Here is a 24,716-nt window from a genome sequence, read left to right on the forward strand (position 1 = left end):
TTCCACCCAAGGCCATAACCGCCAAAGTTGTGTCGAATTGCTACGGGGAAGACAAAACCTGCCAATGCAGGAAAATTTCTTCCCGGTCCTTCAACAGCAACCAGCCATAGACAGTAGCAGCGCCTGCAAAACAGGAAGAAAAAGTTAACCTGCAAACAAGAAAACATTAAACAAAGTGAGGGTAGGGAGGGTGAATCTCCTAAGCCAACTGCCTGGATACTGTCGGATACTGGATATTGTCGGATACTGTGTTGGGGGGGAAGCCAACACAGATCCCCACCATCGTGCTCTGCCCTGAAACTCTGGGAATTCCTTTAGTATGATGGTGCTGTAAATTCTCTGCTCACCTCCAGTATCAGTATTTTCTGGGAGAAATTCAAGTGCATACCAGAAAGTTTAGGTTTGCTCGAACACTTAAAGTGGATTAAAGTGCTCTGTCTCCCACGTGCAACAAACCCGCTTTTTTTTAAGGTTCAGAAATTGATGGGGAGATTAGCTGAAAAATGTGAGATGAGCTAATTTTTATTGGGAAGATGCATAACCACGATGCAAGCAAGTCAGGATGAATTCGGGACGAATGCTATTTTTTCGTATAACCTCCCTGCAAACAACTCCCAACAAATGCTCAGTAATGACAGGATGGAGTCAAACCCAGTGATTCCCGAAGTTTTTGTAGCCGCCACTTTCTTGCTTCCATAAACTCACCTCCGATTCCCTCTACCCAACCCTATAAAAAGCATTGCTTAAAATAGTGGTTTGCCCAGCCCACTAAGGAAGAAAACAAGACTGCAAAATTCAAAACAATTGCACATTCATTCAAAATCCAATTGAAACAATTTAGTTTAACGGACTCAACAAAAGCGATGAATGTGATCCAGTGATACAGGCGCTGTTCATTTACACCTCCACCCGGTTACCCCCTTGTCTCTTAGTGTGTGCCCCCTACATAACTGTCCCGTTTCAGGAACTGCTTGTCTAACCTCTGTGTAAGCCAGTCATGTCAAAAGTCTGTTTCAGGGGCCTAATCCGGCCCACCGATTGATTTAATCTGGCCCCCGTGGCAGTATATGTCCTGGGGTAAAACCCTAAAAAAAAAGTTCAGCAACTTCAATCCTAAAAAAAGCTCAACAACTTGGGGTAATTTGTTTTTTAAAAAATCTAACAACAAAAAGCTTAACAACTTCGTCAAATCTGGCCCTCTTTGAAAAAAGTTTGGGCACCCTTGGCATTAGCAAAGCAAGATGCATGCTCAATAAACGGGTCCTCCAGATGAACCCTTTGCTAGAGGTCAGGATGCTGTAATCCAAAATGTTATAAGCCAAAAATGGCTTATCTTCTGAGTTGCGCCAATAAAACTCAGAGACAAGAGGAGTTTAGGAGTCCATTGTTGTTTATTGCAAAGCAATAGGTTACAGTCGAATAATAATAATAACACGGCCCAGGAGGAAGGAGCGGAACCACTGCATGACAGTGCCCCCAGCTCCCAAACCCTCTAGACGATCCAGAAGGATGTTATGGTCGATGGTGTCAAAAGCCGCTGAGAGATCCAGCAGAACAAGGAAACAGCTCTTACCTTTGTCCCTAGCCCGCCGGAGATCATCGACCAGTGCGACCAAGGCAGTTTCAGTCCCATGATGAGGCCTGAATCCTGACTGGAAGGGATCCAAATGGTCCGCTTCTTCCAGGCGTGCCTGAAGTTGTTCAGCAACCACTCGCTCAATCACCTTGCCCAAGAATGGAAGATTTGAGACTGGGCGATAGTTGGCCATCTTTTCACAAAACTGTAACCCTAACTGTAACTGTATTTATAACATTTCAAACAAAGGATTTCAATTTTAACCAATCATGTACATCATTAACTCATTTCATGTTTAATACGCATGCGCAATTAGCATTGCGGACTAAACTTTGATTCTCACCGTGATCTGTTACGTTGTGTTAGTATGCATGTTGGGAACCTGTGTTACGTGTAGCCATTTGTACCATGTATCAACTTAGGTTCTAGCTTATGAGCTGTATCTTTGTGATTGGCGTATTAGCTGTCCTTCTGTCCCAATGAGGGACGGCATCTTGCCAAATCATCAGTTTCTTAAAGCAACAGGTTACCATAATTTCTCTATTACAAGCATAGTCTAGGATTTATAGGGATTCACATTATCATATTCTTTATGGCCCTCTGGGCCACTACCACAAGGAGACTCCCCTCTCAGGACCGCAATTGTGGGGTTCCTGAGTAGAAGGGGGGTATTCCTGGCAGTTGTGCCGTCTTGTTGCGGACGTGCCCTTTCCATCTTTTGCAATGCTAATTTATTGCTCATCTGCTTCTTACAGTAGACCCTGAATACTCTACTGTGGATGGATACAGTTTAATACATCACCACTAGCCCAGAGAATGTAAGTTTGTTGATTCCAAAAGGGATTTGTTGAGGGTGGGATGCAACAGCGCCGGGCCTGTTTTTCGTCCCGTCATCCACGGCTTATTTTTTATTAAATTTCTTTGTCACAGAGCGGTTTACAAAATAAAAATGCAAAAATGCCCAACAGACAAATGCAATAACGCACACACCCACCCCAGTTTAATAGGTCATAGATTGATCAATTATCCAAAGGCCTGGGAGAAGAGGAAAGATTTTGCCTGGCATCTAAAGATATGTAATGAAGGTGCCAGGCGGGCCTCCCTGGGTGGGAGCATTCCGCAAATGGGGAGCCACCGCAGAAAAGGCCCGTTCTCATGTTGTCACCCTCCGAGTCCGGACCTCTCATGGAGGCATGTGAAGAGGGTCCTCAGGGCATGAGCTCAGGGTCCAGGTTGGTTCGTATGAGAGAGGTGGTCCTTCAGGTATTGCTTTGTATAATAGGCTTCGTTGCAGCCACACCAAAACCAGATGTTCCTACACAGGCATACATCTCTCTCTCTCTCTCTCTCTCTCTCTCTCTCTCTCTCTCTCTCTCTCTCTCTCTCTGAAAAAGATCATAAACAGATTAAACCGCCTGGCCTTTGGGTTTTGATTTGGGCCATTTTAAAATGAGGCTGCATTTTAAAACAATTTTTAAATCTAAATTGTATTTTAATCTGCATTTTAATCAATTGTTTTTCTTTCTTTTACGTTTTATTGTAATTTTATTGATGTCAGCCGCCCTGAGCCCAGCTCTCACTGGGGACAGCGGGGTATAAATAAAATATTATTATTATTATTGGGGGGGTCGACTTCCCTCCACTCCCCCTCTTGATTCCATTATAATATACTTGTTCATGCACGTCTATAAAACCTTATATACTTAACAATCCAATTTTAAAACCTTCAACTTATTACAAGTGACTTTTAGAAGTTATACTAATGTAAAAGTCTGTACACAAAGCTTGAAAAATATGCATTGAGCAATTATCCTTTTTTGTAATAATATGCCCTGCGTAGTTCAGTAATTTATTTTGCCAATCATCTTTATTTTCTTCATCATCTTCTTTGGTCGAGGCTCCTTCCTCCTTCCATAGGGGCTGGCTGGTCTTGGCCTGGCATCCAGTCTCTCCCTCGATCTGCTTCGCCTTACTTGAGCAAGGCACATTCCTACTGTCATGCTAGATTCGGAGGCACAGATGTCTCCCCCTCCCGCTGCGACAAGCTCCCCTCCCCTCCAGTCTCCCAGGGTCAGAAGAGGCATGAAGAGGGAGGAGCAGAAACAGCTGCATTGGCGTAGTCTCAGATTTCGGGGGGGGGGCAGAGAGGAGGAGACTTAGGCAGCTGTGGGAAGTTGGGGACCCTCAGCCTCCACAGCTGCCTCATAAGGGCAAGACCTACCGAGAAGAGCTGCTGTGCTCTCCTGAGCAGACCTAGTTTCTTCAAATAAACAGTTGACTTCACTGACACCGTGTGAGTTATTGCTGGGCCACTCATGACACCGACCGCCCATTGGAAGCGAGCCTTGTTTCAGCTCAGATGAGCATTTAGCGACCCCACTCCCGATTGTTCCTTTGAAGCCTCTCCCCACAAGTGACATCATCTAGGGCAGGTGGACTGGGCTTTCCCCTAAAGGCCTGGCAAGCCAAATGGGGAGGGCTGGCGGGCCAAATTTGTCCCTTCGGTTGGCGGTTCCTCCGCCCTTGTAAGAAACCCTCCAGCTTGGTCCGAAAATGAATTAGAAGTCATTTCATTCAGCACAGAATTGATTCCCAGCAACCTCCAGGATGTGGACTCTGCCATTCTGCACTCGCTAAAGCTTGCAGGAGCCTGACCTTCTCAGAAGTTTCCTTCGGTTTAGATGCACTTTGCTCACTTTCTGTATCCTTCTTTTCTCCAGATCTTGAAGCCGTTCTGCCCAGCTGTCCCTCCTTGAGGAAAGCAAGTGAGAAAATAACAGTGTATTAAAAGCTGCGGCTTTGCTCTCCACTCTCCCGTCCCCGATGACTGTGTTTTCTACTGGACTGTTTAAAAGCAAGATCTCCAGAGGAGATTATTTCATTCACAATGGAGGACGTGCGCCAGCGACGGGGGAAAAACTCTGGCTTTTCTCACAACAAATCCTAAAGACTTTTCATTTCAAGGAGGGGGAGTGGGGGGATACCCTTAAGTGCTCAACAGTTGCTGCAGTGTCATGTCTCGGCCATTGGGTTTCGGTGTGTGACTCCTGAATTCAGATCCTCATCTAATAGTGAAAATACATAAGTGGATGACCTTGGGCACATTGCCTGCTATCTACCTTACCTACCTCACAGGGTTGTTGTGACGGTAAAGTGAGATAATCCCATTATGTTGTCCTGAACTCTTTTCAGGAACTGGGGTGCTTATGTGAAGGCAAGTTTTGCTGGGAGTGAAAATGGCAGGGTGGGATGGGGGAGAGGGAGATGGCATTAATCTGAGTCTAGTGAGGTCCAGAACTGAAGGACTCTGAACGATTCAAACATTTAAATGATTCCATCTTTCAATGATTCTAAGTCAAAATCAGATAATGGCGCTAACATCTGGAGTACTTCATATTCTCCACTGCTGCGTGAACTCTGGTGGTGCAGAATGCAGCTTTCTGACAATCCTTTCATTTTAAAGAAAGGCAAAGGGTTGCTAGTCCTCATGGTTTTTTGAGAGGTGGAAAACATGTGGCTGCGGCTTGTTGAAGGAAGAGGCTTGCAATCCAGAGAAAACCGCAGAGTGAGGCTTCTGTCCTCTCCCCATGGCTTCCAATCCCTTCTCCCGTGCCCAGTTTCATTCCTTACGTTAGCTCTGGCAAGACCCTGCATTTAAAGCATTGCCTTGTGAGAGAAATGTGGGAATGTGGGAATGAGGCAGCCACTGGTTATCTGGCATAGTTGGGGCTTCCTTCACACATCACCCCTCCAGGTGCACTCGTGGTGGTATCGGGGCAGTTCTTTGCAGTGCCGCTATTAATACTTCTGTTGCCTGCTTAGGTTTGGGGGGGCTGATGTGCCACTGATGTGTCCTGCAATTTCCTGCTGGAATCCTGCAACTTTAATACCAGAAAGATTCTGTTTTAATTTTTTTGTCGTCCCACTTGTGTTGTGTCATAGCGCAAGAGCTCCCCTCCTGGCAGCAATAGTGTGACAACGTTGCGGGGGGGGGAGCATTGTGGCCCAACCAAGGAAGCAGAATGATGTGCAGAATGATTTAGTCTAGCATAAACCCACCGCAAATGTGTTATTACTGCATCAACGACATCCTGCAGAACAGACCCACGAAACGACAACGACAAAAACCTCCACTCTGGAGGGGCCCTTGCTGGTATCATGCCTGTGACTCAAAGCATTCCAGATTCTTCATGGGGGGGAGGAAGAACAAATACCTCCAACCAAACCAAACCTGTTTGTGCAAGCAGGCAAACCTTTTATTTCACTTGCAGAACTTGGTTATCCTGACTGCAGTTCCCCATCCATCCCTCTCTTTAGCGCTGGCAACCGTTTTCTCGAAAATGAAGTAGTGTTAACCATTGCTTCCTCGTTCTACAACACCAAGGGAAGTGTTATGTGTGTTGTCTGGGCAGTCTGCATTAGCCCTCTGCCTGGCCTCTGTGGTCAATTTCCGCAACTGGATTTCAGCAGGTCTGGGAAAAGGGCTTTCCCTAGGATGTTTCTCAATTTAGGTTCCAAACTGAGAGGCATATACTGAAGGTCTTGGATATATGCCCAAATCTCTCTGCGTGATGGGATATCTTGTGGTCCCAAGCACTGGGAACGCAGTTACTTCTTTGGAATGGAAGTAACTGGAGGCTAGTGGTGCCTTTTATTTATGGTTTTATGTCGAGTCCCTAAGACAGATGGCATCTTGAATGCCTCCTTCTGGCAAGTCCTGCAGCCAGGCTGGTGCTCTGCTCTCCTTTGGACCACATCAGCGAGGCCGAGAGGAGGGTCTTGTCAACCCCATAAGCACTGCCCAGGCTTGTGCCCCAGAGAGGTCACTTTAGTGCTGCAAGCACAGCATAAGATGGAAGGGCTTAAAGCATTAATACTTCAGCACACCTAACTTCCCTGTTGGGTTTGTAGAGGGACCACCAAATCGACAGCTTTGGATTTGGGACAGCGGGCAAAATCAGGCTCACTTTCCGTTTGCGGTTCCCAGTTACGCCACCAGTTGACAGCCCTGTTCTCTTGCCAATGACATCACCTCCAGCCTGGGGAGGGGAGAGTTCTGCCCCCTTCATCTTAGGGGGCTGCCTTATACAGTGGTACCTCGGGTTACAAACGCTTCGGGTTACATGTTTTCAGGTTGCGGACCGTGGGAAACGCGGAAGTACCGGAAAGGGTTACTTCCGGGTTTTGCCGCTCGCGCATGCACAGAAGCACTAAATCGCGTCACGCATGTGTGCAGACACAGCGTTGCAGGTTACGAACGCTGTGGGTTGCGGATGTGCCTCCGTCACAGATTACGTCCACAACCCGAGGTTCCACTGTATTGAGTCAGACCATTGGTCCAGCTAGCTCAGTTTTGGACAGGAGATGCTCTCAAACCTCCTTGGAATTTTTTTGGGGTTGAACTATTGCAGGCTTCCTCAACCTCGGCCCTCCAGATGTTTTTGGCCTACAACTCCCATGATCCCTAGCTAGCAGGACCAGTGGTCAGGGATGATGGGAATTGTAGTCTCAAAACATCTGGAGGGCTGAAGTTGAGGAAGCCTGAACTATTGGTACCTGCTGCATGCAAAAACCTCCCCTTCTAGAAGCTCTTTGGCTATTTGGTTTCTATGAAACAGTATGGTCCAAGCTAAACATAACAGAGTAGACACTCAATAAACTTGGCTGGGGCCTTCGAGTCAATAGAGAGACTGGTCTGAACACTTTTGCAGTGCCTTTTCCTATTTGCAGAAATCCAGCTTAGAGGGGACCCAAAATCCCATTTAATCCAACTCCAAATTTATTACTGAAGGTAAAAGAGATGCAAGAAATGGATTTCTCAGAATTGGCTTTTCTCAGTGGATTCCCCACCTCCACCCCTTTAATTATTTGATTTCTTTAATATGGTTGAAGGAAAGAGTTGCTGATTTGTTTCCCAGCTACTAGGGCTGGCGATTAATAAAATGTGGATTAATAAAAATTCACACTAAGCTGTGAGACTTTGGTTCATTGAAATGCTTTGCTGTGTTGAAATTGCTTCACATAAGAGATTGGGTGACCATTAATAGCCTGCGAGTTTCTGGCTGTGGAAGGAACGGGGATGCGTGGAAATTGCTTGCCTTTCTGTGAGAGCAAAACAAATACGATCACAACTGGAAATGGGCCCACGTTTGCATACTGTACTCAAGGGCTGGGAAACTTTTGCAGCCTGGGGAGTCACATTCTGTTTGGGGTAAATTTCTGGCTAGTTTACACACACACACACACACACACACACACACACACACACACACACACCCCTTCAGTCCTCTGGGCCTGAGGAGCCCTACCTACTCTACCAAATGGGTGGCTGAAGGAGCAATAAATGGAAGAATATGTCAGGAACAGTCAGGTATATGCCAGCATTTTAAAAAACCACCGGTGTCAGTGAAGTTAACTCTTTATTCTGTTATAAGAATGTTAAGTCTTAGATATAAATGTTCATAAATGTACTAGGCAAACACGTACTGTACATAAATATATAAACCAATGACTGAAAACAGTACAGGAAGACAGTCCTGAAACCATTTTGACTCCCAAACTGACCAAATGTTTCTCTGCAAGGAGGGGGGAGGTGAGGGAACCTTCCCATTGTCTCAGGAATTAAAGTGATTAGCATCTCAAAGGACTACCAGGAAGGGCAATCGGAGAAGTCATTATCAGATAGCCTGGCAGACAGGCAAAGTACTCAGATTTCTGTTGTAGACCGCCCTTTTCTGTGATGTAGGTATGATGTATCTGGGGGGTGGTCTTGGGCTACACCCCTTCTGTGATGTACAGTATGTATGATGTTTCTGGGGGTGGTCTTGGACTCCAGGGTGGGCAATTTAAATGTCTATATAAGGGCAGGCATGCTTTAGTTCTGGGTCCTCCTCCTTTCTCCTGCCTGTGAGGGAGCACCCTGTTAAAGATCAGACTTACTAGCTGCTTTGCTTCTCAATATTCTTTGGCTGGCCTCTGTTATTTTCTCCTACAGATGGAGAACCTACAAAGGACTCTACAAGGGCTCCTGTGTACCCCATAAAGGGAATAAGGGCAGATTTTGTTTATAACACCACCTGCTCTACCTAATGGGTGGCTGAAGGAGCAATAAATGGAAGAATATGTCAGGAACAGTGTCAGCTATAGGTCAGCAATTTAAAAAGCAACAGTGTCCATGAAGTTAACTCTCTATTCAAAACAACCCAAGCAGCACAGGCCCTAGTGATCACTGCAACTCTTCCCGAGTAGGTCTTGCAGCTGTGAGGACAGCCTTCCCACCGCTGCCTAAGTCCCTTCCTCTCCAGGGTTTATTCCCAAGCAACTGGAGACTGTGCACACAATCAATCTCCACTCTTCATTTCTCCGCATGTTCTGGGAGACCAGCGAGGAGGGGAGCTGGTTGCAGCAGGAGGGGGAGACTCCCTGGGTTTTTAGCAGCCTGCCTCAACTCTGCCTCCTCTCCAGCTTCAGGGTCTGCACTGCTCTCTGCCACAGACTCTTCCAGCTCACTAAGCCCTGTTGCCCCTTCAGCTTCCGACACTTTCCCTCCTCCCAGGCTTCTCCCTCTGACCACTCAACATTGACCCACCCCCAATCCCCTGACTCCGAGCCTTCTTTCCCTGGGGGTGGCCTTGGGGGTTCCCCAGCTGGTTCCTCCCCCCCACTCCTTTGCACCCAGCCAACTCATGAGAGTTAATGTGGACAGCAAGCTTTCTGCACTTCCACCGATTCTCTGCTGTCCATTTTATGTTCTCCTCCAAATCACTGACTTCTCACACTTCGCCACCCCTCCTCATTCCACATTTTTTCATGGGCACTTTGGAAATGAGAGGACATAAAATAAAAAGTGCAAAAATGCCTGTGCTCATTGGCCCCTGTGCAACTTCCCAAAATAATCCTTTGCCAGTCATTGCAATAAATGTCATAAAAAATTCTATGCAGCTTAATTGTAAAAAAATATTTTAAAAAGTGGATAGTTTTAATTTTGAGCCTAGGCTGAGATTTGTTTTAAGATGCTGCTATAACACTGCGTCTCAGTCTTGTCTCTGGGCACGTGCAGTTTCCTTTCCTGCACTAAGTATTCTAATCAGTCAACCCTTTCTCACATGCATATCTAAGATTACAAGGAGATTAGTTATAAAGTCTAAAGGCACGACTCGCAGCCTTCGACATTGCTTATTCTTTTTTTTTTTTTTGCAGAACAACATAGCAGGGAACACAGTAATCGCCGCCGTTATACACCTTCATAGAATTGCCATTCCCACCCCACGCCGCCAGATGTCGCTGCTGCGAACAGATCGCCGGAACCGCGGGCGCTATGTTGTTGTTGTTTAGTCGTGTCCGACTCTTCGTGACCCCATGGACCATAGCACGCCAGGCACTCCTGTCTTCCACTGCCTCCCGCAGTTTGGTCAAACTCATGTTCGTAGCTTCGAGAACACTGTCCAACCATCTCGTCCTCTGTCGTCCCCTTCTCCTAGCGCTATTTCGCCCCCTTTTATCTTCGCCGCCCGTCGCTTCCGCGTCTCGCTCGGCAGCGATTGGCGGAAATGAGAGTGGCCGTAGATGTACTAAAAATGTAGAGCGGGCGCCGTGACTCGACTTGGAGGCTAGGCTTCCTGGTTGCAGCCCGGAGGTGCGGGGTGAGAAAAGCAACACAAGCAAATAAGAAAGCAATGGGGGGGGGAGGACGAAAAACCGCACTTTCGGCGTGGTTCTAATTGTGTATGGAAGTATCACTCTAAAATTCTTCTCTTCTTATCTCTACGGTACGCCGGGGAGGCGTGGTCTCGCGCCCACGTGACGCGGCGGGAGACCAGAGCAACAACACTAGAGAAGGAAGGAGGGGAGGGAGGAACGGAGACCCTGCCTGGTCGTCGGAGGGCGACATGGCGGAGGCCGTGAAGCCCCGGAGCAGGCCGAGGAGCAGCCGGGGAAGGACCAAGGTAACCCGGGGAGCGAGCGAGGGAGGGAGGCAGGCGCCTTGTCACCTCGCAGGTAGACTGCCTCTCGGCGGGGAGGCTCCATTGCTGCTATACAGGAGAGGCTTCACTTAGGTATTTCAGAGGCTGGCCGCCTTTTGGGTGGGTGGGTGGGAGGGAAATCAATTAAGGCATCTCACAGGTAGACTGCCTCTTGGCAGGGAGGATCCACTGAGGCATTCTGCAGGTAGACTGTTTCTCATTAGGGGAGGCGTCATTAAGACATCTCACAGGTAGACTGCTCCCTAGCAGGGAGGCTCCACTGAGGCTTCTCGCAGGTAGACTGCTGCTTTACAGAAGAGACTGCATTTAGGTATTTCAGAGGCTGCCTGCCTTTCTGATGTTGGGGGTGGGTGGGACTCCATTAAGGCATCTCACAGGTAGGCTGCTCCTGGCTAGAGGGGGCTCCATTTATGTGTTCTAGAGCAGTGTTTCCCAACCTTGTGCCTCCAGATGTTTTCGGACTACAATTCCCATCATTCCTGACCACTGGTCTTGCTAGCTAGGGATGATGGGAGTTGTAGTCCCAAAACATCTGGAGGCACAAGGTTGGGAAACACTGTTCTAGAGGCTGACTGCCTTTTTTTTTTTTGACAGGGGGAGGCTCTATTAAGGCATCTCGCAGGTAGGCTGCCTCTTAGCAGGGAAGCTCCACTAAGGCATTTTGGAGGTAGACTGTTTCTTATTAGGGGATGCTTCATTAAGACTTCTTACGGGTAGACTATTTTTTTGATAGCAGAAGCTCTATTAAGGCATCACACAGGTAGACTGCCTCTCAGTGGGAAGGATCTATTTAGGCGGCTGGTAGTTTACCAATAGGGGCTGCTCCATTAAGGCTTCTTGCAGGTAGGCTGCCTTTCAATGGAGAGGTTCCACTTAGGTGGTCCGTTTCTCGATACTGGAGGTTCCATTTAGGTATTTTGTAGGCTGCCTCTCAACTATCATACAGGTAGACTGCCTGTCAGCAAGCTTTGTTCCATTCAGGCGGCTCACAGGCAGACTGCTTCTCGGTAGGGAGGCTCTGTGTAGGTATAACAGAGGTAGACTGCCTCTCAGGAAGTGGGGTGAGGGAGCTCTCAATTCAGGTGGCACACAGGGAGACTCATTCTCTAAACAGGGAGGCTTCATTTAGTTATTCTGCAGGTAGACTGTCTTTAGGCAAGGAGGCTCCATTTAGGCTGTTGACAAGCAAAACCGCCCCTTGAGGGAGCTTGTATCCTTCAAGGGAGGACAAGGGAGCTTGTATCCTTCAGAATCTGATGGACACACCCTGGATTTTTTGTTGAAATGCTATGGCTGCTTTTTAAGGTTTCCCTTCCTGGCCTTTGAGGACAAGCGTTATTTTGCTGCTGGAAAAGAAAAGAAAAAATGAGGTCAGATATGCTCACATATGACTGTCAGAGGCAGCGTGATCTGTGGCATCCTTTGCCAAGCTGGCATCTTGCAGATGTTTTGGGCTATTCTCCTATCAGCCCCAGCCAGTGTACCAGCAGGGTACCAGTTTGGCAAAAACTCAATCTGTGGCATTAGTTAACCTCGAGTCTTGGGAATAACGTGACTCTCACATGGCATTTCCTTCGGCTCTTGGCTCGCATTCAGCATTTTAGGTTCCTCATCTCCCCCCCCCCCCTTCCAGAAAGCGCTTTCGTTAGTTGGGGAAGTGTTCCATGAAGTGGCAAGCCAAACACTTCTGGCAAGAGGTTGTTTGTTGTTGGTATTTTTATCTCGCCTGTCACAACAGCTTCAAGGTGGCTTGCAGTAAAAACATTAAAAATACAACAAGACTCGAACACACAAACACACACACAACCCAGCTCTAACAAGCCATAAAAGAACAGATTGCAGCAGGGGAACGCACACAGGCGATAGACTCTAAAGGGACGAAACACTCTAAACAAAACATCAATTTAAAGGTGTACTTAAGTAAAAGGGGGGTGGGTTGGTAATAGTTGTAGCAGTGAGCTCATATATGTTTATATTCACTGGCTTTGATATAGGCTACTTGTATTGCTTTGATGTTACCTTGTGGGACTTGAGGTGCTGAGCTCTGAGCTCAGAAAAGGGGAGCTATCTGTAAGGTTTGGGTATTTGGCACCTATGCCCTCATTTAGTCAGGTGAAATGATGTATGCTTCTTTGCTGTCTAAAGAATGCATAAATATTTCCTTAGGGGCAGACAAGGCAGCTCCTGGCAGCAAAAGCTAGGAGAACTGACAGGCTGTTTCGCTATAAGTCTATACCTTCTTTAATAGATGTTAATAATAATAATAATAATAATAATGATAATAATAATAATAATAATAATAATAATATAATATATTTATTATTTATACCCTGCCCATCTGGCTGGGTTTCCCCAGCCACTCTGGGCAGCCCCCAACAGAATACTAAAAACTTGATAAAACATCAAACATTAAAAACTAACCTAAACAGGGCTGCCTTCAGATGTCTTCTAAAAGTCAGATAGTTGTTTTTCTCTTTGACATGTGATGGGAGGGCGTTCCACAGGGCGGGTGCCACTACTGAGAAGGCCCTCTGCTTGGTTCGCTGTAGCCTCACTTCTGTGTCCAGGCTGAACAATGGGGGGTGGAGACGCTCCATCAGGTATACCGATCACTTTGGTGTTTTTTGGCATTCTTCTTTGGTATCCTTGCACCCAGTCACTCCCACGAGTCTTCCTCTGGGTCTGTAGATCAGGATATCTATCTATCTATCTATCTATCTATCTATCTATCATCTATCTATCTATCTATCTATCATCTATCTATCATCTATCTCTATCTCTGTGTGTGATTGAGCAACTCCTTCAGTAGTAGAGCATCTCCTTTGCATACACAAGATCCCAGGATCAACCCCTGGTATCTCTAGGTGAGACAGGGAATGCCTTTTGTCTGAAATCCCAGGTAGTTTCTACCAGTCAGTGTGGGCATTGCTGAGCTAGATGGATCAATGTCCTTACTCCCCATAAGGGACCGTCTTATGTTCCTATGGGTCTTTTGTTCCTCAAATCTCATTCTTCAGTGTTGCTCTCTCCCCCCCCCCCAATTCTTTCCACTAGGAAAAAAAGAAAAAAAGCGAAGAGGAGGAGAGAGTCTCCTCTCAGCTGTCTCTTCCAGATTCAGTTAGAGAAGGAGAAGAACCATCTCAGTCCTGTGACACCCAGGGAGAACTCCTTCCAGAGCTCAGGCTCCATAACGAAGCCAAAGAGAGAGAAAGCGTGGCGGATTCCTGCGATGTCCCACCAAGTGCGGTAACTGTAGAAAATGAAGGATCTCCAGAAACTGCCCCATCGGAGCCCCCGATCCAGGTGGAAGAATTTGCAGGCAGAGATTTGCAGGAGGAGAAAAGTATTGGGGGAAACCCAGCCAGTCCTCAGAGTCTCGCTGAAGCAGTCGCTAGGGAAATGGCACCCTGCGACCTGTCAGAAAGCAATGCTCCTTGCATGCCTTCTTTGCTGGGGAGTGCGCAGGACCCAGAGACTGAGACTGTACGCAGTGACAAACAGTCTGTTTCCCATCCTTCAGAAGAGGCTCTTCCCGCAATCTGTGTCCCTAGCAAAGAGGTCGGAGAGCAGGTTCAGAAGTCCGCTCCCAAAATGCTCTATCCAGATCTCCCACTCGAGCTGTTCAGGGAGAGGCTGGCGGTGGCGGCAATTGCTCCCATCAAACCGAAGGAGAGGCTGTACCCCGAGATCCTGGCAGAGCCGGAGCTGTTGCCTTTCACCCGAGAGCAGCTGAAGGTCTTTGAGCCCTGCTCCTGGCTGGAGAACGTCAACGCCTACGTGGAAGAGTTTGGGACTGTGGCGCACCAGGACGGGCACGAGTTCTTTGAGCTGCTGCTGAACTACTGGCGATGCCGCAAGCAGCTGCTCCTCGCCGAGGCGGCGCTGCAAACCATTGCCTTGGATTGCCAGAGCGCCAGGAGCCGCCTGTGGACTTTCAAGGACGAGCAGCAGCCCATCCAGGTGGGGTAACCGAAGCTTGTTTCTAAAAACTGGTTCATAAAAGGTAAAGGTAAAGGGACCCCTGACCATTAGGTGCAGTCATGACTCTGGGGTTGCAGCGCTCATCTCGCATTATTGGCTGAGGGAGCCGGCGTACAGCTTCCAGGTCATGTGGCCAGCATGACAAAGCTGCTTCTGGCGAACCAGAGCAGCACACGGAAACACTGTTTACCTTCTCGCTGTAGCGGTACCTATTTATCTACTTGCACTTTGATGTGCTTTTGAACTGCTAGGTTGGCAGGAGCTGGGACCGAGCTCACCCCGTCGCGGGGTTCAAACCGCCGACCTTCTGATCAGCAAGCCCTAGGCTCCTTGGTTTAACCCACAGCGCCACCTGCGTCCACCATACGTTCGTGGAAAATCAGGTGGGTCAGCCCTCCGGAGATGTAACATTTTATAAAAAATCAGAGATCCAGTGTGGCGTAGTGGTTAGTGGCATGGGACGCAGGTGGCGCTGTGGTCTAAACCACTGAGCCTCTTGGGCTTGCCGATCGGAAGGTCAGTGGTTCGAATACCCACGAGTGAGCTCCTGTTGTTTTGTCCCAGCTCCTGCCAACGTAGCAGTTCGAAAGCACACCAGTGCAAGTAGATAAATAGGTACCACTGAGGCGGGAAGGTAAACTGCATTTCCGTGCGATCTGGTTTCCGTCACGGTGTTCCAGAAGCGGTTTAGGTTTAGAAGCTGGCCAGATGACCTGGAAAGCTGTCTGTGGACAAACACCAGCTCCCTTGGCCTGAAAGCGAGATGAGCGCCACAACCCCATAGTCACCTTTAACTGGACTTAACCATCCAGGGGTCCTTTACCTTTTCTTACCTTTTTTACAGAAGTGTTTCCCAAACTTGGGTCTCCAGCTGTTTTTGGACTATGGTTCCCAACCAAGCTGACCACTGGTTCTCCTAGCTACGGATGATAGGAGTTGTACTCCCCCCAAAAGCTGGAGTCCCAAGTTTGGGAAACACTGGGTTAGAGTGTCAGACTAAGACCTCGGAGACCAGGGTTTGAATCCCCACTGGACCAGTTGCTGCCTGTCAGCCTAGCCAACCTCACAGGGTTGTTGTTCTGGGGTTTAGTTAAATGAGGAGGGCCAGAACTGTGTGTTTCTCTGGAGAGAAATCTGGGATATAAACACAGTTAAATAAATGTGCCTTTCTATATTATTATACACAGGGCGGTTCGCGACCTGTGAAATCGACAAAATATACAAGGCCACACATCTTAATAGCAAACTGATCCGGTACAAATAAATCAATAATAAAAAAATTAGGGTTCTTAACCTATCAAATAAAGTAATATGTAGTGACCCATCAGGGTATAATAGCGCACAACAAAATTAACTCTCAGAATTTCAACAAATAATTGTAGAGAAATTCACTCTCAGCAGTTGCAATCACCATAATTAGTAAAAACTTGTGATACCCAAAATGCCACAATACATTGAAAAAGTCATGTTAGGAGATCGAATTGTGCAACAAGGTCGCTTAACTTAAAATTATTAAAAGGACGGCCTTAACTCCTCATTTTGAACATGCAACTTTATTGCGTCCTTTGCAGGGCGTCTGTGCTGATCAGTGCAAAGTGTACGGCCACCATCGCTACCAGACGGTCGAGATGAACGAAGGTGCTTTGGGCGACCTGAAGAGGCTCTTTGAAGCCCAGGCTGAGCAGGTGCACCAGACGCTGGCCTTGCACTTGTACACGTCTGTGTTGTCCCGCCTGCAGGTGGAGTCTTACATCTACCGGCTTCTCAGCCGCTCTTCCTCGCTGAGGTCTGTGGGCATTCAGCAGCAGCCGCCACCAGGTGTGTGTATCCGAGTTATATTCCAATTAACTCCCCATGGGCAGGGAGCATCAGGGACGCTGTGTGCGGAAAGCGGCAGAATCCCGCTCCCGTTCTGCAACCTGCATAAATCACGCGAGCGAAGCACATTCACTCATTTGACGTGCTTGATTCTAGGGAGGTTCAGACTACCCTCTTGTACGTTCTGGCAATGCACGATGGGTTTGTGGGGCTATTTTTGCTCACCCTGCCCTCACTATCCACACAGTGTGTGAGAGAAGGGGCTGTGACATACGTATTGGGGTGTTGACATAGAACCCCTTTGTGAAAATGGAGGCGGGGATCCTGTTTTGCAGCTTCTCATGCTCTGGGCACATAGGCAGTAGTGTGTGGCTGCTGAGAACATCCATGTGTGCGCATGCAACCCTGCAATTGTGTGCTCTCTCTAGCGAAGGAGGGGGACTGCAGTCGTACCTTGGTTCTTGAACGTAATCCGTTCCAGAAGGTACGACTTCTGCCCCCAAATCCCCCAGTGGGGTGACGGTTATCCCATTCCCACCCCTTTACAACTGCCAGAGTCAGACCAGGACCTGGGAGACCAGGGTTCAGATCCCCACTCTGCCATGAAGCTCACTGGGTGACCTTGTAACAATTTAAATACTTTTATTGTTTGTACCCCGCCCATCTGGCTGGGCTGCCCTGGACACTCTGGGCGGCTTCTCCCCTCGCTAGCCTTACCCTAACCGACCTCATAGGGTTATGGTGGGGATTAAACGAGGAGGGGGAGAACTGTGTGGGCCACCCCATCTTTTGTGGAGAAAAGCTGGAATATAAATGAAATCAGTCCATCAATAAGAAGCGGCCACTCGGCGCAGGCCTCCTCATGGCTAGGCAAGGTTTCAAACCCAGTGCAGGCTTCCTAGCAAATGTCCAGTACTCTCCATTGTTGTTTAGTGGTGTCCGACTCTTCGTGACCCCATGGACCATAGCACGGCAGGCACTCCTGTCTTGCACTGCCTCCCGCAGTTTGGTCAAACACATGTTCGTAGCTTCGAGAACACTGTCCAAGAACTCTGCATTATTTCACCCCAACTATGAGGTTGTTTAATCCTTTTTCTTCTCTCCTCATTTGCAGTTCTTAAACAGACTGAAAATGTTTCCTTGGATGTGGGTCCCTTGAAGGAATGCATCAGTGTCCTTTTCAGTTTCACACGCAGGGTCGTTGAGGATCCTCAGTTTGAGAGCGACGTGCTCTCCTGGCTGCAGAGGCTGGTGAGAAACAGAGCGAGTCAGATCTACCCTAAATCTGGTCCTAGGGCAATCCTTATATCTATACTATTCCCCAATTGACCTAGCAAAAGGAAGTCAAGAATAGCAATGCAAGGAGAAGAGGGTCTGGAATGGGGAGCTTTCAGTATGTTTCGATTTTAAGAGATGTGTCTTAACTCTGGCTTTGCAGTCCTTCCCTCCCTTAACTGCCTTTAAAATTGTCTCCTGTCGCTCCAGGTGTCCGTCTTGCAAAAGGTTGGCTGTCCAGGGGACCACATTTTCCTCTTAAACCACATCCTCCGCTGCCCAGCCGGAGTTAGCAAGTGGGCTGTTCCTTTCATTCAGGTGTGGATGTTTAATCTTTCCTTCTTATGGGGATGTCCTGGGGACCCAGATCTCGCTGTCACTTGGGCAGTTAGTTCCACTTTGGGAGGCAGGTGTGGGAGGGCTTGTCCCACAGAATGCCCCAAACTGAGGTGCCAAACCACAAAGGGGGTTACAGTTTGCAGATGAGTGAAACCTTTTAAAGGGGGGGGGGCAGGAGGACAAATGTCATTGTTCTAGGGCTATACCATTATAGATGGTCAGGGGGTGATCCTCGGATGAAGAGCGGTAATACCAGCATGTTTGAAATTTGAATGTGCAAAGGCTAGCCTTTTTTTAAAAGGGAAAAGCAGTTTAGCCTTCTCTTGCCCCTTTACATGCTTGTTTTCACAGGCTGGTGTGTTTCATCTTAGGGAGCATTAAAAGTAGAATTCTCTCTACCTGAGGTCTGAAATGACGCAGTCTGGGATGGGCTGCACCAACATATTTTCCTGCATATTCTAATCTCTCAGAGCTCGTTTTGTGTTTATCTGCCTTTGAGCATCTCACCTCGGCTCTTGTGGAAACCGTTTCCCCACCTGCATCTCCATAAATTGGATGTGTCGGTTGCATTTTGATCTTGATTTCCCAGACACCTGAGTTTGAGTAGCACTTTTTCTTTTTTTTTAAATCCCTCATTCAATTTCTTGTTTGCTTTCAGATTCGGATTTTGGATAACCCCTCGGGGCTCTTTCACTTCATGCAGTCCCTTGCTTTGCTGATGTCTCCTGCCAAGTAAGTATACAAAAGAGCCTCACTTCCTCTCCGCGGTGCTAGGGGTGTTATCCTGCTTAGCACTGTGCAGGGAAGATGTGCTCCAAAACCCAAGCAAAAAAAGTTATTTTCCCCTGTGCAGGTAACCTCATAGCTACCCACAAAATGTCAAACTGGATTTATACAGGACAGTTTGCGATGTTCCCCTTGTAATAAGAGTCTTCAGAGCATGCTCTGAGCATTCCTGACAAATCCCTAGCTTCTGAGAAAGAGCTGGATCCTCCTCATCACAGGATTTATCTTACTGGTTCTGTACCCAGTGCGCAAGTCAGTCCCAAAGCCACACAGGGCATTTGCTGCCCTGCCTTCTCCTCTTTGTATAACTTGACTTCCTTCTTCCTCCTTTGGCGTCCTCTGTTCTTTAGCCTTCTCTGAACCAGGCTCCATCCCACCTTCCCTTAGACCCACATTCCTTTCATCCATCCTCTGGTCCTCTTACCTTTTTTCACTCCCATCCAGCAACCGTGTCTTGTTGCTCCTGACAGCTGCCTTGTTTGTTTATTTCATAAAACGTAGTTACCACTTGATTGTAAAAAAACAACAGCAGCAAACCTCAAAGCGGTTAACAAAAAAGATAAGGCAAAAAAAAAATCACTAAGAGGAATTAACGGAAATAAGGCAAGACATTTGGAAAGTTTAAATAACAATAGGTTGAAAAGCCATTAAGACTCACATCAACTTTCTAAACATCTGGGTAGGCTTGCCTAAACCAAAGTGTATTTAGCAGGATCCCAAAAGAGCACAGTGCCTGATATCAATAGGCAGGGAGTTCCAAAGTGGAGGTTTTGCCAGGCTTAAAGATCAAGTTCTTAAAAATGCAAAACGGGTCTTAATGTGGCATCTGGCATAGTGCCAGTTCCACTGATCGAAGCGATCAGGTGGACACCTATGGGGTAGGGTGATAGGAAAAATGGCCCCAAATTGCCCCCCCCCCAATTTTGCTTTTTTTTTTACCAATACATATTTACAAACGAAAAGTTTGTATAATCGTCTCGTGAGATTCTCTGAATCTCCTTACTTCTCCCCATTCCCTACATGGGTCCAGTGCTGAGGGCCTTCTGGTGGTTCCCTCGCTGCGAGAAGCCAAGTTGCAGGGAACCAGGCAGAGGGCCTTCTCGGTAGTGGCACCCGCCCTGTAGAACGCCCTCCCATCAGATGTCAAAGAGAAAAACAACTACCAGACTTTTAGGAGACATCTGAAGGCAGCCCTGTTTAGGGAAGCTTTTAATGTTTAATAGATTATTGTATTTTAATATTCTGTTGGAAGCCACCCAGAGTGGCTGGGGAAACCCAGCCAGACGGGCGGGGTATAAATAATAAATTGTTGTTGTTGTTGTTGTTGTTGTTGTTGTTGTTGTTGTTGTTGTTGTATTTAAAACTACATTTCATTCTGTTCTCCACAGTTCCTATTTCCCCAAATTGTCCATAGTTTCCGTCACATTACAAGTGAGTCTTAAAGTCCAGCTGAAGTTTTAATTTGCTTACAATGGTCTCTTAGGTAAATTGTAAATTTCCCCCATTTTGGCATAGTCCAGCAGCTTGGCTTGCCGTTCTTCCCTAGCCTAGTTGGGATTATTTCTTCTTTCCATCTTTGGGCTAGTAACATCCATGCAGCTGTTGTCACATACCTAAAAAGTCTTTTCCGGTCTATTGGAAACTGTTAAGGGTTTTGTATACTAACAGTAGCACTTGAACCTGGTCCAGTAGCAAATCAACAAACAGTGCAGATTTCTGAGCACAGGTGCTTTATGCTCACAAGGCCTCACACCTGCCAGCCATCGCGCTGCAGAATTCTGCCCTAACCGCTGCTTCTGGATCAAGCGCAAGAGAAGCCCATTCCTTGTGACTCATCTTCCCTTTCGGCCTGCTGGTGTTTGCAGTTGGGTCAGCTGCAAGAGGGGGGCGCTGAAGCAATCGATAACTCCTGGCTTTGCTCTCCCCTCTCCCTTGCCCCTCCTTAGAACGCTAGTCCGCAAGGACAGAACCTCCTCCCCCTCTTTTGGTCTCTTTGATCCAATTTTCACGGCCTGCTGCATTTTGCGATTTGCAGAAATCGAGCGGAGTTCATGTGCCACATGAAACCGAGCGAACAGAAGGCGTCTTCCTCATCCGGGCAGGAATCTGGGAACTGGACTCTGGTGGATGAAGGAGGAGAAGAGGTACCTTTTAAGAGAGAGGGCGCTGTGCACTTACGGGACAGCGGGAAATGCAGCCTCTTGACGCAGTGGTGTCTTTTGTCCTAGGACGAAGATTCTGAGACTAGCTGGGTCCTCCTCCTGGAAGACGACTTGATCGCGCTTCTGTCCCAGTTCCCCTTTCACGAACTCTTCCAGCACATCCTCGGGTTTGATTCTAAAGGTGAGCGAAGTCCCCAAGGGATGTGCATCGGGCAGTATGGATACGGTGTGGAATGTCAACTGAAGGAGCTGGTATAGAGGGATAGTCCTCAGGTTCAATCTCCACATAGGCCTGGGGAGAAAGACCCCTGTCTGAAACCCTGAAGGAGCCACTGGCAGTCAGTGTAGACTAAGAGGAATCAACATTCGGACTCTGTGCAAGGCAGCTTCCTGTGTTCCTCCTTAGTAGGTTGGGAACAGGAGTGAGCCTAGTTTACTAAGACTGGCACCTATAACTAGGACAGAGGTTAAGATTTATTGTTTAAATAATAATTTTATAAGTGGCGTGTCTTCGTTTCTCAATTTGATCCTTTTACACGGTTTTGCATGTATCGTGGTATTTTATGCATGATGACTTGCAGTTATTTTTAATTTAGCAATTATTTATTGTAATTGTTAAGAGTGAATTTCAGTTTAGTTGTTATTTGCTGATGTTTCGAGAGTTAATTTTACTGTGTACTATTATATTCTAATAGATTATTGGATATTACTTTATTTGATTCCGGTCGTTCCGTTTTAAAGTTATGTTTTATCATGACTTTTTGTTTTGGATCAGATTATTACAAGGTGTGCTGTATATTTCGGCGCTGCAAACTACCTTGTGTGTAGTAATGTAGAAAGGCAGTATACAAATTAAAAGTGAAATGAAATGGAGAAATAAGAAATGCTGGAATATATATGACAGCAGCACACTTGCCATAGTCTGAACTATATTCCAGTTTCAACAGGACTTTATTGATAACATGCTAATTCTCCCCCTTGCCACCTGATATATTTTATCTGTCGCGAAGGCATCTACGTTCCTGAGAAGACAACACCGCAAGAGATGATGAAGGTCTTTGCGTTTGCAAACTCTTTAGTGGAACTTCTTGCCGTGGGACTGGAAACCTTCAACAGAGCCCGCTACAGGCAGTTTGTGAAACGAATCGGCCACCTCATCAGGTAAGGAGCAGCAGCAGACGCCCCTTCTTGGCCACCATGGGATTGTGGGGGTCGCTGTTTGCCCAGCTCGCCTCGGCATCCCATCCCAGTTTTGAAATTGCCGTTTTGCTCCAAAGGAAACACCTGAGCGATTTTGTTCTTCTGCCAGCGTTAGATTAGCGCCCTGATGTATAGATCTTTGTGTGCAGCAGCAGATGTCAGGTGAGCATCTGTGTGCAAGGGAACTTGCCTTTTGTGCTGTGGGGCCTGGTGTGGAGGTGGTGTCATCCAGCAACAGGCAGAGCCAACTGATTCTGGCTTCGTCCCCATCCTCCTCTCTGCTGAGTCCTACAAGGGCAACACCAAGACTCATCTACACTTTCCTTTTGCCCCATGCTTTCTAGGCACAGGTCCACACGGGTGGCGCTGTGGTCTAATCCACTGAGCCTCTTGTGCTTGCCAATCGGAAGGTTGGCAGTTCGAATCCCTGTGACGGGGTGAGCTCCTGTTGCTCTGTCCCAGCTCCTGCCACCTAGCAGTTTGAAAGCACACCAGTGCAAGTAGATAAATAGGTACCGCTACAGCGGGAAGGTAAACGGCGTTTCCGTGCGCTCTGGTTTCTGTCATGGTGTTCCGTTGCACCAGAAGCGGTTTAGTCCTGCTGGCCACATGACCCGGAAAGCTGTCTGTGGACAAACGCCGGCTCCCTCGGCCTGAAAGCGAGATGAGCACCACAACCACATAGTCGCCTTTGACTGGACTTAACCGTCCAGGGGTCCTTTGCCTTTTTTAGAATCAAAACATTAGGATTGTAGAGTCGGAAGGGGCCTGAGGGCCGTGCAACAGCTCCCTATGGTTCTTTACAGGTTTCCAAAGGGGCCTTTTGTATGTGTCGTTCAGCAGCTGTTGCATCATCCTCATTATTTACAGATCACAGAATCAGAAAATCGTAGAGTTGGCAGGGACCCCCAAGGGCCATCCTTTGCATTTCAGGAATCTCAGCTCAAGCATCCACGATGGATGGCCATCCAGCCTTTGCTTAAAAACCTCCAAGGAAGGAGAGTCCACAATGGTTGGTCACCGTGAGAGCAGGAGGGCGGACTACAGTGCACCATTGGCCTGATCCGGCTGCAAGGCTTTTCTTATGTTCTTAAATGATTTGTAGACATTCAGATTTTCCGCATTGTCCTGTTCCCCCCCCGCCCCGTTCCCCCTCTCTCGCCTCCTGCTGTTAGGATGACGCTTTGCTACGTAAGTGACCACTGGGCTCAGTATGCCAGCCAGGCCAAAGGCTACGGCTACGAGATGCACCCTTACTCTGTTGAGAAACTGCAGGTGGAATTTGATGAGCTCTTCCTGAGGGCTGTGCTCCAAGTCCTGAAAGCGAAAAGGTAGGAAATGAGGGGCTATGCTGCGGGTGGGGAAGTCTAGGCTGCCTCTAGCTGGAAACAAGGAGAAGAGAGCTGTGAAGTCAGGTGGGACCCGATAGAAGCCAGGAACTCAGATCCTCAAGCCATGGAAGGAAATGGCTTTGATCAGAGCTTTTCAGCATGCAGTTAATTGACAAGGTTAGAGGGTTATGCATTTCCTCTGCAGGAGAGATGTGCCAAAGCCGACAACGTGAGTGGCTTGAGAATCCTCTCCATCTTTGCAGCAAGGGTAGCTGCCTGCAGACTGTCTTGCCAGAGTGGTGCACGCTCTGGTTATCTCTTGCTTGGACTACTGCAATGCGCTCTGTGTGGGGCTACCTTTGAAGGTGACCCAGAAACTACAACTAATTCAGAATGCGGCAGCTAGACTGGTGACTGGAAGTGGCCGCCAGGACCACATAACACCGGTCCTGAAAGACCTACATTGGCTCCCAGGACGTTTCCGAGCACAATTCAAAGTGTTGGTGCTGACCTTTCAAGCCCTAAACGGCCTCAGTCCAGTATACCTGAAGGAGCGTCTCCACCCCCATCTTTCTGCCCAGACACTGAGGTCCAGCGCCGAGGGCCTTCTGGTGGTTCCCTCCCTGCAAGAAGTGAAGTTACAGGGAACCAGGCAGAGGACCTTCTCAGTAGCGGCGCCCACCCTGTGGAACGCCCGCCCATCAAGATGTCAGAGATAAACAACTATCTGACTTTTAGAAGACATCTGAAGGCAGCCCTGTTTAGGGAAGCTTTTAATATTTGATGAATTATTGTATTTTAATATTTTGCTGGAAGCCGCCCAGAGTGGCTGGGGAAACCTAGCCAGAATAATATTTTGCTGGAAGCCAGATGCGTGGGGTAAAAATAAATTATTATTATTATCGTTGTTGTTCCTGTGCCCAAAACATTTCTGTTTGGTCTTCCCATTCCCAACAGGTTGGGGGTCTGGCTCTTTATGTCCGAGATGCCGTACGGGACCCTGTCCTGCAACATGCTCTGGAAGCTCTTCTCCATCATGCACTGCGCAGAAAGTGAGAACCTGGAGAAGCTATGCGCCGCAGTGCAGCTGGCCGACTGCAAACACAGACTCAGTGGTAGTGTCTCGAACTTCTCCCTTTCTTTCTTTGGGTGTTTGCTTGCAGGATTTCAGCCTGGTATATTTGGGTGGTCATGTGTCAGGGCTGGTGTCCCGGGACCAAGCAAGTGGTCACGCAGGCAAGCTCTGATTCCTCCTGAATCCATC

At 47.8% G+C, this 24,716-nt stretch overlaps 2 protein-coding genes across 3 annotated transcripts in view; both read left to right on the forward strand.

The window, feature by feature from the left end:
• Positions 1–7,824, forward strand: part of PSTPIP2 (proline-serine-threonine phosphatase interacting protein 2) — a 54,342-nt gene extending 46,518 nt beyond the window's left edge. The window contains exons 14-15 of one of the 2 annotated variants that reach the window (XM_060280377.1): positions 2,332–2,394; positions 4,297–7,824. In XM_060280377.1, the coding sequence (XP_060136360.1) occupies positions 2,332–2,384 (53 nt within the window). In that variant the 3' untranslated portion in view covers positions 2,385–2,394; positions 4,297–7,824. The remainder of the gene's footprint in view (positions 1–2,331; positions 2,395–4,296) is intronic. The other variant, XM_060280378.1, reaches the window with a different exon arrangement.
• A 2,556-nt stretch (positions 7,825–10,380) lies between these two features.
• EPG5 (ectopic P-granules 5 autophagy tethering factor) overlaps positions 10,381–24,716 on the forward strand; it is a 63,573-nt gene continuing 49,237 nt past the window's right edge. Inside the window, exons 1-11 of the mRNA XM_060280379.1 lie at positions 10,381–10,521; positions 13,615–14,520; positions 16,113–16,359; positions 17,474–17,610; positions 17,845–17,952; positions 18,632–18,705; positions 20,795–20,903; positions 20,988–21,102; positions 21,932–22,082; positions 23,297–23,452; positions 24,410–24,567. Coding sequence (XP_060136362.1) covers positions 10,465–10,521; positions 13,615–14,520; positions 16,113–16,359; positions 17,474–17,610; positions 17,845–17,952; positions 18,632–18,705; positions 20,795–20,903; positions 20,988–21,102; positions 21,932–22,082; positions 23,297–23,452; positions 24,410–24,567 — 2,218 coding nt within the window. The 5' untranslated portion in view covers positions 10,381–10,464. The remainder of the gene's footprint in view (positions 10,522–13,614; positions 14,521–16,112; positions 16,360–17,473; positions 17,611–17,844; positions 17,953–18,631; positions 18,706–20,794; positions 20,904–20,987; positions 21,103–21,931; positions 22,083–23,296; positions 23,453–24,409; positions 24,568–24,716) is intronic.

The sequence above is a fragment of the Zootoca vivipara genome, chromosome 11 (genome assembly GCF_963506605.1).
Source record: "Zootoca vivipara chromosome 11, rZooViv1.1, whole genome shotgun sequence".
Lineage (NCBI taxonomy): Eukaryota > Metazoa > Chordata > Lepidosauria > Squamata > Lacertidae > Zootoca > Zootoca vivipara.